Here is a 13,657-nt window from a genome sequence, read left to right as displayed (position 1 = left end):
CTGGTCACTCAGAGCTGCATCCCCCGATGCTTTTAGGAAGTATCCCTGTGGGTTGTTTTTTTTTTTTTAATTGAGATGGAGTCTTGCTCTGTCACCCAGGCTGGAGAGCAGTGGTGCAATCTCAGCTCACTGCAACCTCCGCCTCCCAGGTTCAAGCGATTCTCCTGCCTCAGCCTCCGGAGTAGCTGGGATTACAGGTGTGTGCCACCCTGCCTGGCTAATTTTTGTATTTTTAGTAGAGATGGGGTTCTGCCATATTGGCCAGGCTGGTCTTGAACTCCTGACCTCAAATGATCCACCTGCCTCTGCCTCTCAAAGTGCTGGGATTATAGGCGTGAGCCACCGTGCCCAGCAGGATCCCTGTGCTTTTGTACTCTCATTGTCCCTTCAACATAAAACCCTCTGCTGAACACCGATGGGAAGGGCTCCTCCCAAGAGTCCATCTCAGATGGTGAGGAGCACTGAGGAGGAGGATGCTACTGAAAGGACCTCACGTCCCCTGAAGCTCAGGGCCACCTTCTGGTGTGCCAAGGGTTTTGCTGGGGCAGAAGGGAAAAGAAGCAATGACAAGAAAGGGCATTCTTTGTTTATAGCCAGGCTCTCTATTTCTTCCTCAAAGACATGTGGTGGAGCTGTGGTGGGTCCACAGGCATGTGACTGAGGATGAGACGAGGCTTGGAGCATGCATATCAACAGATGCATTTGAAATCCATGACTCATGGCTTACAGATGGCTTCAAGTGTGGTCCAAGGCTGCTCTCTGTCTGGGTAGAGGGAATCTCTTAGTCTGCATGCAGCAGCATCTTATTGGTATACAGTTTAGTGCCAGTGAGGCTGTCAGATGACCTTGGTTCCACTGGGTGCAGGAGCTGGGACTTTCCAGTTTGGAGCTTGCTTACACAGCAAGCATGATGACCAGCTTTTCCAAATGGGCACCACTGCTTTTCGTTATTATGGGACTCTGTGCCACTTTTCCACAATCAGATTTGACATGCAGAAGTGCAGGAATAAAACAGCCCCTGCCCCTCTTGATGGCCATTCCCAAGTGGACTTCAATGAGGCTGTCCCTACGGTGTTTCTGTGTCACACATCATAAGTGACCTCTTTTGAAAAACTGTGTGGTGCTGGGCATGGTGGCTTATGCCTCTAATCCCAGTGCCTCTGGGAGGCCGAGGCAGGAGGATCACTTGAGCCTAGAAGTTAAGGCCAGCTTGAGCAACACAGTGAGACCCTTATCTCTACCCACCCTCCCCCCAAAAATTAAATTAGTCATGCGCAGTGGTGCATGCCTGTAGTCCCAGCTACTGAGGAGGCTGAGGTGGGAGGATCCCTTAAGCCCAGGAGTTTGAGTCTGCAGTGGGCCAAGATCATGCCACTGCACTCCAGCCTGGGGAAGAGGAAGACCATGTCTCAAAAAAAAAAATTGCTTTTTTTTTATTTTAAGAGAAAAAGTAAGCCAATTTCCTACCTCCCTCCTTCTCTCCACCAACTTTAAAGGGCTCTGCCCTGGAACCATCTCCATGGAAGACAGAGAAAGACCAGACATTGGCCCATTATTTCATCTTCGTCTTCTCTGGCTGTTTAAAAATGCGTGTGCATGACAAATGTGTGCATTCGAAACATACTCTGCTTCTTGATTTTATCACAAACTGCAGCCTTTTTCTCACAAAAACTTAACAGCCAAGCAGAAGCAAAGAAGAGTTTATCAAATTAGCCGCCAGCTTCCAGCTGAGATGGAATCTTCTTCTCACTGCTGTGAGCAAAGCCATGACCCTCTGCCACGGAGATAGTTTTGGTAAGTCAGAAAATAAGAAAATATTTTGTATTCTACCTTTTAAAAATGTCATTATGGCATAAGTATTTTGCGTATTGCTATGTAGAATCCAGCCATCTTCTTTTAACCTTTTTATGTAAAATATAACATAGATGCAGCAAACCATACAACATGATAGTAATTTTTATTTTTAGTGTCAGTGTGATAGTCTGTCAAACAGATGGACCATGCTTTTCCTTCCTGTTTCATCATCGTTAGACACACAGGAAGCCTCTCCTTGTTCTTGAATTATGAGCTTTGTGACATTTAGAGAAAAGCACCGAGAGAGACAACTGAGATGGAGCACAAAATGGATTCTTTGAAGCACTCATACTTAACTCTCAGGAATAATGATTAAGTTGCCATTGTATGCAGATGGTAGAGAGAGTGAAGTAATGTTCATTTTGCAAACTTCCTGGTCAAATCCCTGGTCTTCCTCTGTTGGGGAAGGTCACATCTTTGATGCAATTGCCTTATAAAAAGGGTTGTAGGGGTTGGGTGCTATGGCTCACACCTGTAATCCCAGCACTTTGGGAGGTTGGGGCAGGTGGATCACCTGAGGTCAGGAGTTCGAGACCAGCCTGACCAACATGGTGAAACCCTGTCTCTACTAAAAATACAAAAATTAGCCAGGCATGGTGGTGGATGCTTGTAATCCCAGCAACTCGGGAGCTTGAGGCAGGAGAATCACTTGAACCTGGGAGGCAGAAGTTGCGGTGAGCTGAGATCGCACCATTGCACTCCAGCCTGGGTGACAAGAGTGAAACTCCACCTCAAAAAGAAAAAAAAACAAAAAGGATTATAGGAAGGGAAGTTCACCACTCAGCCCACCAGCTTCATGGACTGGATCATTCCTTCAAAAGGTATTTCATGCTTCCCAGGCACCTTCCTGGGCACTGGGCATACAGCAGTGAAAAGATAAAGTCTCCACTCCTGTGAGTTTGCACAGTAGTTATGGCAAGTGATCCCTGCACAGAGAGCTGCCAGATGCTCTCACAGCAAGAAGGAAGAGAAAGCAAGCCCTATTAGACCAGCTTTGCAGACACCCTGGAGCTCCTGAGGGCTGCTGCTATCAGCTGCCATATAGGTGACACTCACTTATAGTGGGACTCTTCCCTTCACTGAAGTCCAAACTGACTCTGCTTTATGCTCCTGCTCTTCCAGAGCAGAGAGACAGCAGAGTTTACATGCATCATGGGAAGAAATCTAGCCCTGAGCCGGGTATGGTGGCTCACACCTGTAATCCCAGCACTTTGCGAGACTGAGGCACGCAGATCTCTTGAGCCTGGGAGTTTAAGACCAGCCTGGGCAATATGATCAAACCCTGTCACTACAAAAAAAATAAAATACAAATACAAAAATTAGCCAGATGTGGTGGCCCAGTAGTCCCAGCTACTTGGGAGGCTGAGGTGGGAGGATTGCTTGAACCAGGGAGGCAGAGGTTGCAATGAGCTGAGATTGGGCCACTGCACTCCAGCCTGGGTAGCAGAGCCAGACTCTGTGTCAAAAAAAGAAAAGAAATCTAGTCTGTAGTTGTTACTTTTCCCAGTCTACCTTCTCTGTACCTCCACATGAAATCAGTGTATTCACACCAGTAGTTTGAACAACGGTTTCAAGACTTGGACTCTGATTTTCCAAGGTTAAATAGGCCAGACGATGTTGTCAGGCTCACTTCAGGCAAGGTCATGCCTTCCACAGGGACAGTGATCTCTCACCCAGATCCGTGGAGGAATAGAACACTGCTCAGGGAAAAAACTGTGAAGGGCTTTTGAAATGGATGAAAAGATTACTTGAAATGGACAAAAGGCTTTGAAATGGACAAAAGGTTGGCACAGCCTTCTGGGTTATCTCTACATTCCATTGTCTTTGAGTTATTTTTACAGCTCTGTAAGTTGCAGCAAACTGATAATGCAGATGACCCTCATCCACAGAAATACAAACTAGTTGTGTCAGGTGGTTGTGATTGATGCTGCCTTGAGGACAGATCCCTTTTGGATCTATTTGTCACTGTCAGCATTCTTTTCTGTCTATAGTATATAGTTAGTACTTTGAATTCTCTTTTGAACCAGTGACAACATCTTACTGATGTAGCAATAAGATGTAATACATCATTTAATTAATGAGTTAAAGAAAACCTTTGATATGTCCTTTTCTCTTTTTTCTTCTTGAGATGGAGTCTCACTCTGTCACCCAGGCTCTGTCACCCAGGCTGGAATGCAATGGTGCGATCTCGGCTCACTGCAACCTCTGCCTCCTGGGTTCAAGTGATTCTCCTGCCTCAGTCTCCCGAGTAGCTGGGACTACAGGCACGTGCCACCCTGCACGGCTAATTTTTTGTATTTTTTAGTGGAGACGAGGTTTTGCCTTGTTAGCCGGGATGGTCTCGATCTCCTGGCCTTGTGATCTGCCCGCCTCGGCCTCCAAAAGTGCTGGGATTACAGGTGTGAGCCACTGTGCCTGATGTGTCTATTTTATATCTGTATAAGAGTCATGATTTTACCTTTATTTAATACTTATCTTTTAACGATTGCAATAGGCCAGATTTCCTCCTCTGTTTCTCAAGCAAACATTAATGATTGTTTTCCTTTCTGTGAGTGCAAAGTCCTTGGGATTTGGAGCATTCAGCTAAGTCACATACCCTCCTTCCTCTCTGATGACGGCACTTGCAGGTGCACCTGAGAAGACACCTCTCACAGGTGGAAAGCCAGCTGGCCTCCTTACCCACTTCCCACACAAAAAGCTGCAGCCACAGGGTCTGCAAGAGAGGCAACGCACTACGTTTCAAACACCACGAAACAGCAGCAGGGCTCCCTCTGCACACTGCCCCCATTTCCTCCCACCCCTTCTGGACATTCCTGTGGATCATACATGGGGCACAGTGAGGTTGAGGGGTAACCTCTCCAGCTCTGGGAGCAGCACCCAGTTCCCTGTAGGGTTTGCTTTCCTCCCATCTCACACCAGATGGATTTTAAGTTCCTTTTCATGGCTTAGGCTGTTTAGCTCTTGGTCCTTTCTGTCCAAAAGCTGCCTTGCCAGGGGTTTTCTACTGATGGCTGCTATGTAAGAGGCCCACCCAGGCCTCTTCTGGGTAGGCTATTGGAACGAGGCTCACTTACACAGGTGTTAGCCCCAGAAAAGTTGTTAGTTTCACAGTGATTTGTTTATTGTCTGTCGATCAAATGTATTCATTTTTGGTTATTATCTAAATGTAGGCTCCTGGCATCTGTTTCACTTGCTGCTTTTAGAATACGTAATTCATATACTTCAGTCATGCCTAGAGGAGGAAGAGGAGGAGGAGGACATGGGGAATGTCAAGGAAATGCTACCAGATGACCCGACTCTCAGCCAGCCAGATCAGGCACTTTCCCACCCTCTGAATTCCTCACTGTCGCAGGCGTGTGCCAGCCCCAGCGTGGAGCTACTGGGGGTGATGCTGACACACATGGGCCACGGCCGATATCCCGTGGGTGTGAGCAACATGGTCCTCAGGATCCTGGGCTTCTTGGTGGACACTGCCACGGGCGATAAGGTAGGGACACCAGGACCCCCTTCCACACAGCTGTTTCAAGGGGAATAAGAGCCATAGGTGATTAGGAAAACCCTCAAGATCACTTTGTCCAAACAATGATAAAGGATTCTACAATCATCTTTACACTAGGCGATTTTGCTGGGGGTGAGTTTAATTCACTGTCTGTTGATTACTGGTCAGCTCAGGTTTGTGGGACATTGATAGATGCCTGGCATGATTAGAAGTGTGGGCCATCTGATGGCCTGGGTATTTATTGCCTTCCCAGAGTGTGCCTGGCCTGGTGAGACTAACTCAGCAATAGCACACCACTGACATCTGAGTGGCATGCACTGAAAATTCCCCTAGTGTTCAAAGACAGGAAACGTCAAATAGTCTGAACAGAGGATTTTGAAAAGATTACATTGGGATACCTGTTGAAAGATACAAAAATTAGAGTTACTATTTACCTAACACCTACTATATAGCCCTTATGTATGTTATCTCGAAGCCATGCCATCCTGTAGAATATTTGTTCTTGTCATTGTCATTTGATGGATGAGGAAACTGAGGCTCACAGAAGCTGAGTGACTTGCACAAAGTCACACAGCAAGGAAATGCGAGGAAATAGTGGAACAGAGATTGGAGCCCCAGCCTGCCTGATCTCAAGTCCATTCTTCACCTACAACCCTAGACAGGAGGTTGTTTTATGCCCTGAGGAGTGCAGGACACAGGTTGTAGAGGTCGGACATGGACGTCAGTACCATGAAGCAGAGCTGGACTGATGGAGGAACAACTGAAATGCCTCCATTGAGGAGTGGGGAGTGGGCTGGTTAAAAAAAAACTGACAGCAATTGTCTTAGGGCTAATTTCTCTGCACATGTTTGATGTTTAGCCGCTATCCATCTTCTTTTTGTGCCCACAAGTTCCCCCTCTCACACAGATGAGTTGTGCTTAGTAGGAAATTGAAGTAGGTGCAATCATTCACCCTGAAGCAGGTTAATAGTGGTCTTGGCCGTGGCAATGAGTCACAGCCTAAAACTCTTCATGCCTTAGAGTCCGCAGAATAATAGGAAGCTTCCAGGGCCCTTTCCTTCTTGAGCAAACTCTCATTCTGAGTTCTCCAATTGCAGAGATCCTGCACACCTGTTATTGAGCAATGCTTGGACAAGACACCTCCCTAGACCAAAAAAAAAAAAAAAAAAAAAACAGGAGCCAGGGAAATGCATCTCAATGCATCTCTCAGGTTTACCAGTTCTCTATCTGTATTTGGTCTTTCTTTCTCACTTTGAGATAGTAAGTCACATATCCAGCTGCATTCAGTGCTCTCTGTGAGGTAGATTCCAATGTGTGTCTGTAAATGAGAAACTCACCTCCTGCATGAGTGTACATGTGAAAAGAGCAGACATGGTTGATGAAGCATGCAGCAGTGAAACACTGACCCCAACTTGGGGGTGCTAATGAGAGCTGGGCCTCCTTAGCTGGCAGCAGCTAAGGCGCTTTCAGGAAGCAGGTGTTTTTAGACAGTTGGCAGAAAGAAGGCCCAGTTAGTCCTGAAGAGGCAATGGCTTGGCTAGGCTATGCCTAGGAGAATGGCTCTCCCTGCTGCTGTACCTGTGGCAGAGCCCTCCAAGGGCCACCAGTGGAAAGCGCCTGAGTGTAGTCTGGAGCATTCTGTAGAGCCCTAGCAGGGCCAGCATTCATGCTGGGCTGCAGTGTTCAGCTCCAAGTGAAAGCAAATTCTTTGCGCTCACCAGCTGGAGCAAGAGGTCAGCGCGTAGCATGACAACTTGTTAAAGGAAAAACAAAAACATCTTGCAGTGACACTTGTTAAAGCACCATAAGGGAGGCTTTATCTGTAAGGAAGGCTTTATTCAGTACCATCTCCACAGGGCTTTTGCAGCCGGGGAGGGAGATTGGGCTTAACTCTGAGTACAGCAGGGACAGGGTGGCGGGAGCGGAATTTATAGCCTAGGAGCTGGGTGGGGGGTCAGTGGATGGGAACTTACTAAGAAGAAATGTCAGAGGTAAGGGGGATTCTGGCTGAACCCACCTAAGAGGATTCTTGTAGAAGTCCAGCCAGCTGGGGTGACCAGACATCACCTAGAGGCTGGCAGAGGATGAGGAAACTGATCACATATGGAGATGGGGCATTCTTGCTAAAGTGACTCAGCAGGGTTCTTGCTAAAACTGGATTTCACAAGAAAGTGGGCAAACGAGAAGGTTCAGGAGCCAGAATAAAGTTCAGCCAAGTGGAGAATGTTAGTCAAATGATATACACAATTATATAGTAAATGTGTATATATTAGTCAGCAAGGTAACCAGGAGTAAGCTTTTACCTCTTCAGGCACAGTTAGAAGGCGTGAAGAGCAGACGCTGACAGTCTTCCATAGCTGAACGTTTAAATGCATCTTTTCATCTCAGTGAAATAGGTGTTATCATCAACCCTATTTTACAGCTGGCATAACTGAGGATCTTGAAGGGGTTGGGTAATTTTCCCAAGGTCACCTCACTAATTAGTGGAAGAACAGGAATTTACACCTCCACAGATCCTTCCAAGACTGTCCTTCTCAGCATTCTCTCTCTCCCCCAAAGTGTTTTCTGCCATCTGCTTTAATTCCATAATTGGTCACTTGGGACTAATTACTAAAAATACCTTCAAGTCTGATAAAGGCAATCCTGGCACGTACATTTCTGGGTTCAAATTCTACTTCTTCCCCTTGTTAGTTAGAACGTTGGACAAATTGCTTAACTTATGGGGATACTCATGTCTAATTCTATAGGGCCATTATGAGGTTTAAATGAGTTAATTGTTGTAAAATGCTTAGGCTATTTCCTAGAATATAGTAAGTACCCAGTAACCACTGGTCATCATTATTATTGCTCCACCACTGCCTCCTAAGCTGAGCACTTTCTCTTAACACTCTTGGCCCAATCCCTTAGCTCCTCTGAAGGTCCTTGCAATGAGGTTTGACCTATATTTAATGGGTGGAAACAATAGAGAAGATATTAAACACTTAATTGAACTACATAATAAAGCAACAGAAGCAGACAAATGTCAGGTAATCCAAGGTAATACACATTAGAGATTAATTAAACCTGCTTCTGTTCATTCCTGCCTGCTGAATTAGCTATAATGACTTAAACAATCACACCAAAAGTTACACTCATCTGATTTTCATTGCATCCATTATTCAGCACTTGCACTCATCATCAACAGAAAAGCACACCCTGCGTGTCCCATCTGCATTCATCTGCCACCATTTAACACCCCGTTCAGCTGCACAGCTGTGGCAGCCTCATTCCCTGAACAATTTAGTGCTGGCCTGCACCTCCGGTAACAACTGAAGTCAGCATTCCGGATTGCCATACCCATCTGTCCCTCTTCTACATTCTAGCGGCATTCAAAATAGTCAGATGCCAAGGCATGTTTAAGAATAAAGTGAAAAACTATACTGATATCAAATAACGAATTTAGGTCATGTACTCCAGGATTACAGCAGAGCAAAACAACATTTTTTAAGTGTCTCTTCACCTCTAAGATAAAGGTGAAAACAATTTTTTGAAAAAGAAGAAAAACGCCTTTTCATTGGTGGTGATGGTTTTTGTTGAATTTAGAGGAGGAGTGAGACATACTTTCATGAACCTTGCATTTGAAGTTAATGGTGCACACATCTCTGTCAAAGTATACTAGCTTATAGGAGGTTTATTCATGAAATCAGACCAAGTGAATACATTTCTATTGGTTTTAAAGTAGTCATGGCCAAGTTTCCTGGAGCTAAGGGAGGGATGGTACATTCACCATTCTCAGATAGGAAGACTTACTTGCTCGTCAGGTGAAGTGTCTGAGGAGAGCTTCAGGTAACTTAGAACCTCCCCATCTCTCGAATCTGTTACTTCCCAATTGAGTCACCAATACCAGATTGCTGATGGATGGGGGAAGGAGAGCCTGTGTGGGAATTTGAACCGACTATGTCAGCTCCAGAGACTTGTTGAGAATGCGGGGATTAGTACACGTCTTGAGACCCCCAAATTGATGGGGGTTCTGCAGCCACATGGAGACCGTGGGTGCCTTTCATAGGCTCCCTCCCAACTTTCACGACTCATCTGCTTTCTCCAGTGTCTGTTAAGGAAGAATGTTGGTTTGCTCTCACGAGGACATTTCTCACAAACTGCAAAGCCCTCTTCCTTTCCCTAAAGAGAGCCCATCAGCTCCCTGCCCCTGCACCATCCCTGCCTTGCAAAGCCTCCCACTGAGTCCTCACTGGACCCTGAGTGTTTTCCTGAGAAATCAGGAGTTCTCTTAGTAAGAATAAATGCATGAGCTGGGCGCAGTGGCTCATGCCTCTAATCCCAGCACTTTGGGAGGCTGACGCAGGTGGATCACCTGAGGTCAGGAGTTCGAAACCAGCCTGGCCAACATAGTGAAACCCTGTCTCTACTAAAAATACAAAATTAGCTGGGCATGGTGGTACATGCCTGTAATCTCAGCTACTTGGGAGGCTGAGGCAGGAGAATCATTTGAACCTGGGAGGCGGAGGTTGCAGTGAGCTGAGATGGTGCCATTGCACTCCAGCTTGGGCAACAAGAGTGAAACTCCATCTCAAAAAAAAAAAAAAGAATAAATGCATGAACTTCTCCTTTACATCCCAGGGTGGGACCTTGGGCTTGGTAGAAGAACTCAAATGGTAGTTCCTGCAACAAGGAATAGTATAACTGTCTCTTTTTATCTTTTCCCTTTAAACATTTCCCTCTCACAGCTCATCCACGTGCTGTTGGAAGATGAAACCACCGAAAGCGCAGTTAAACTCAGCCTTCCTATGGGACAAGAAGCCCTCATAACCCTAAAAGACGGACAACAATTTGTGATTCAGATATCAGATGTACCCCAAAGCTCTGAAGATATTTATTTCAGAGAAAGCAATGCTAAAGTGTGAGATTATTTATTTGAATAGAGAATAAGAAAACTGATAGACTTGCATTCTTAAAAATATTAAATCCTAAAGTTTTTCTATTGATAAAAGACGATGTTATGTATATAATAGATGTAGCATTGTCTATTTTATGTTTATATGTATTTCAAGGAGGTGGTTTTGATAAAATATATAAACTGATTTGGAGAATAATTTTTGCCTCTGTTGCTTTTCTTTTGGGGCTGTCCGAGTATTTCTATTTTGAGACATGGCAGAAAGGAAATTTGAGAATGCTTTTCGGGAGTAAAGAAATAGTTAAGGCTCCAGAGAAAGAAAAAGTTCAAGGAATACCAACTGGTACAAGCAGTAAAATGCCAGTGGTGATATTTTTCCTCCCCTTGGTGGTGCCTCAATCAAAATAGAATTTGTAGATAGATCCCCTCAGGCAGTGATGAACAGAAAAAAAATCAATATGATATCACTGTTAAACTCATTCACTGGTCCATTAAACACCTTTGGTTCACTATCCCAATTTTCATAAAGTGAGAGAATTTTGAATGCAACAATGTCTGCAGCAGAGGCCAATGTCCTGCTTTGAATCACTGTTTAGTTCTCTTTTTGTAGCAAAATCCTAAAAACTGCTGAAACTAGGAATAGATCATTGTTACAGAAAATCCACTTTTATGTAACTGATTATAATATTTAAAAGGAATTTTAAAATTCGTGCTTCACATGATTTCCGGTATACATGGAAAAAATAGAGAATATTTTATTGATCTCATATTACATATGAAATGAACTAAATTTCATGTATCTTTACATATGGAATGAATTAAATTTACTTATGAAATGAATTACATTTCCCCAAATGCTTGGAAATTTTTTTAAAAACCACAGGAGCTGTACGTCTGTAGATTCATTAAGAATTACTCATCTTTATGGATAAAAAAGTAATCATATTTAAGAGCCCTTTTCAACTACATTTAATATATTATCTCAGGCTATCTGGGAGGAGTTGTTCTTTGTCAAAGAATGAGTCAGAGAGATATTTATTCTTTTGCTCACTGCTCGGTGACTTTGCATGTCATGTGTTTGCTCATAAGTAAGTAGACAGTTGGTGGACTGAGTCACAGAACACAGGAGACAACAGGATCTGTAAGTGTGGGAATGGTGAATTTTGTTTGCATGTTTTGGGGTAAACTGATTAGCTAAGAGCTAGCAGAAGTCATTCTGGGCATTCTGTCCTTGAATGCTCAAGTTTACCAAAGAAAACAATTTTCATTGTTTCTCTGTAGCGTTAGACGTTAGGATAGGGGATGTGGATGGGTAATAGCAGAGAGGAGGAGGGACTTCTGGGACTGTTGCGATTTGTATTATTATGGTTTCTTTCTTATTTGATCTTGGGGCCTGTCTAGGAGAGCCCTGATGGGGTGGGAGGGGGAGAGAATAAGGTTTGGGTGTGTTGGTTAAACGAAAATGCAAGAAGCAGAAGTTTATTGCTCACAGACCCAGAGAGGTTAGGGGCACCGAATCACTAGGAGGGCCAGGAGGAGACTGGAGGCAGCAGGGAGCTCAGCCAGCCTGTGGTTGAGCCTGTGGGACCTGCCTTTATTAAGGCCCAGGGTGCTAGTCCTTAGGCTTTCCCTTGGGACTTGTGGATCTGAGTCATTTAAAGAAAACATACATAAAAGAGGGAACTCATTTACATGACTCCAGTGTTGACCATTAGATTTTTCCCACAGCCAGCAACTGTGGCATGAGCTGGATTTGGCATCAGTGAGATGAGGAACAAGCAGGCTCTATTGCAAACACCACACAGAGAGGAGAAGTCTCACTGAAGACAAGGATGACAGGATTGAACTGGATTTCAAACAGCTTATGTCAGGTCTAAAAATGGCTGTCAAGGCTGCCACTCCATGAAGTCTATGCCAGGAACCCTCACGGTGCTCCCATTCTTGGGCTGGGGGCTGGCCATACAGTGTCGTGTGTTCACCTTGCGAAAATGTGTCACGAAGTTTGTGATTTGACTTGATTACATTTCTGCATATGTTATATATGAAAGTGTATCTTAAAAAATACAAGGTGGCCAGGCACGGTGGCTCATGCCTATAATCCCAACACTTTGGGAGCTGAAGGTGAGAGGATTGCTTGAGCATAGGAGTTCAAGACCAGCCTGGGCAACACAATGAGAACCCTATCTCTACAAAAGAAAAAAATCAGCTGGATGTGGTGGCATGTAGCTGTAGTCTCAGCTACTCAGGAGGCAGGAGGATTGCTTGAGCCCAGTTCAAGACTGCAGTGAACTATGATCATGCCACTGCACTTCAGCCTGGATGACAGAGCAAGACCCTGTCTTAAAAATAAATAAATAAATGGCATTGCCCACTTTATGGGGAGTGGATTGGAGGTTCCTGATGGAAGAAAGATTAAAAAGCACACAAGAGGATTTCAAGAGGAAGCGAGCTGGGCTTGAAAAGTCACCAGGTGCAGTGGCTCACACCTGTAATCCCAGCACCTGGGAGGCCAAGGTGGCTGGATTGCTTGAGCTCAGGAGTTTGTCACCAGCCTGGGCAACATGGTGAAACTCTCATCTTGACAAAAAATATAAAAAATTGCCAGGCATAGTGATTAGTGCCTGTAGTCCCAGCTACTTGGGAGGCTGAGGTGGGAGGATAGCTTAAGTCCAGGAGGTTGAGGCTGCAGTGAGCTATGATTGTACCACTGCACTACAGCCTGGGCCACAAAGCAAGGCCCTGTCTGGAAAAAAAAAGTAGAAAAAGAAAGAGAGAAGAGAGAGAGAGAGAAAGAAAGAGATAAGAAAGAAAGAAAACCACCAGGACCAACAAGCTCTGGTGTGAGAACAGAGCTGCACCTGCCTCATAGGCAAGTCTTTATTTTTAACTCCCAATCCCCTTCCTTGATGAGCTGAGACATGAGGCCCAGCAAAGAGAAAAATGAAAAAGAATGCAAACACATCTGTCTCACCCACCTCAGCCCTCAAATCCTTAAGCAGCTAGCAGGAGAGAGGAGAAGATGTCAACCTTCATGAAGTTTGACATTTTGATTATTACGCTGAGATTTTAATTACTGAACAGAGATGGTTCCTATGATTGAAAGTAACTGGTGGTCTACTACTTGAAAGCGAACATGAATGTGAACAGGAAATCCCCCTATTCCCTACCCCAAACTTAGATTTTTCTTCAAGAGCCATAAAGAATCCACACAGCAGGTTGCAAAGATTGTTTTCTGCTTGTACCATGGATCAGTTCACTATTACAGCATAACAAACTAATCCTTCATGGCTTAAAACAACCACCGTCTATGTATTATTCCTCACCAGTCCGCAGTTTGCTTGCGTAGCTGGTTCTGCTGTTCTAGGCTGGACTCGACAAATCTCAGCTGGGCTCACTCAGCCCTCCAAGGTTCC

At 44.8% G+C, this 13,657-nt stretch overlaps 1 protein-coding gene across 30 annotated transcripts in view; it reads left to right on the top strand.

Annotated features, from left to right (window-relative positions):
* The window catches only part of LOC129030496 (DNA-binding protein RFX8-like), a 103,008-nt gene extending 92,565 nt beyond the window's left edge, over positions 1-10,443 (top strand). For 20 of the 30 annotated variants that reach the window (XM_063649093.1, XM_054475856.2, XM_063649096.1 and 17 more), the window contains 3 exons: positions 1,680-1,794; positions 5,025-5,341; positions 10,078-10,443. In XM_063649093.1, coding sequence (XP_063505163.1) covers positions 1,680-1,794; positions 5,025-5,341; positions 10,078-10,254 — 609 coding nt within the window. In that variant the 3' untranslated portion in view covers positions 10,255-10,443. Of the gene's footprint in view, positions 1-1,654; positions 1,795-5,024; positions 5,342-10,077 lie in introns of those variants that run through there. The other 10 variants (XM_063649094.1, XM_063649103.1, XM_063649099.1 and 7 more) reach the window with 5 other exon arrangements.
* Positions 10,444-13,657: the final 3,214 nt, after the last annotated feature.

Source organism: Pongo pygmaeus, chromosome 12 (genome assembly GCF_028885625.2).
Source record: "Pongo pygmaeus isolate AG05252 chromosome 12, NHGRI_mPonPyg2-v2.0_pri, whole genome shotgun sequence".
Lineage (NCBI taxonomy): Eukaryota > Metazoa > Chordata > Mammalia > Primates > Hominidae > Pongo > Pongo pygmaeus.
Note: the sequence above shows the minus strand (reverse complement) of the source record. Positions and strands in the feature narration are given on the sequence as shown.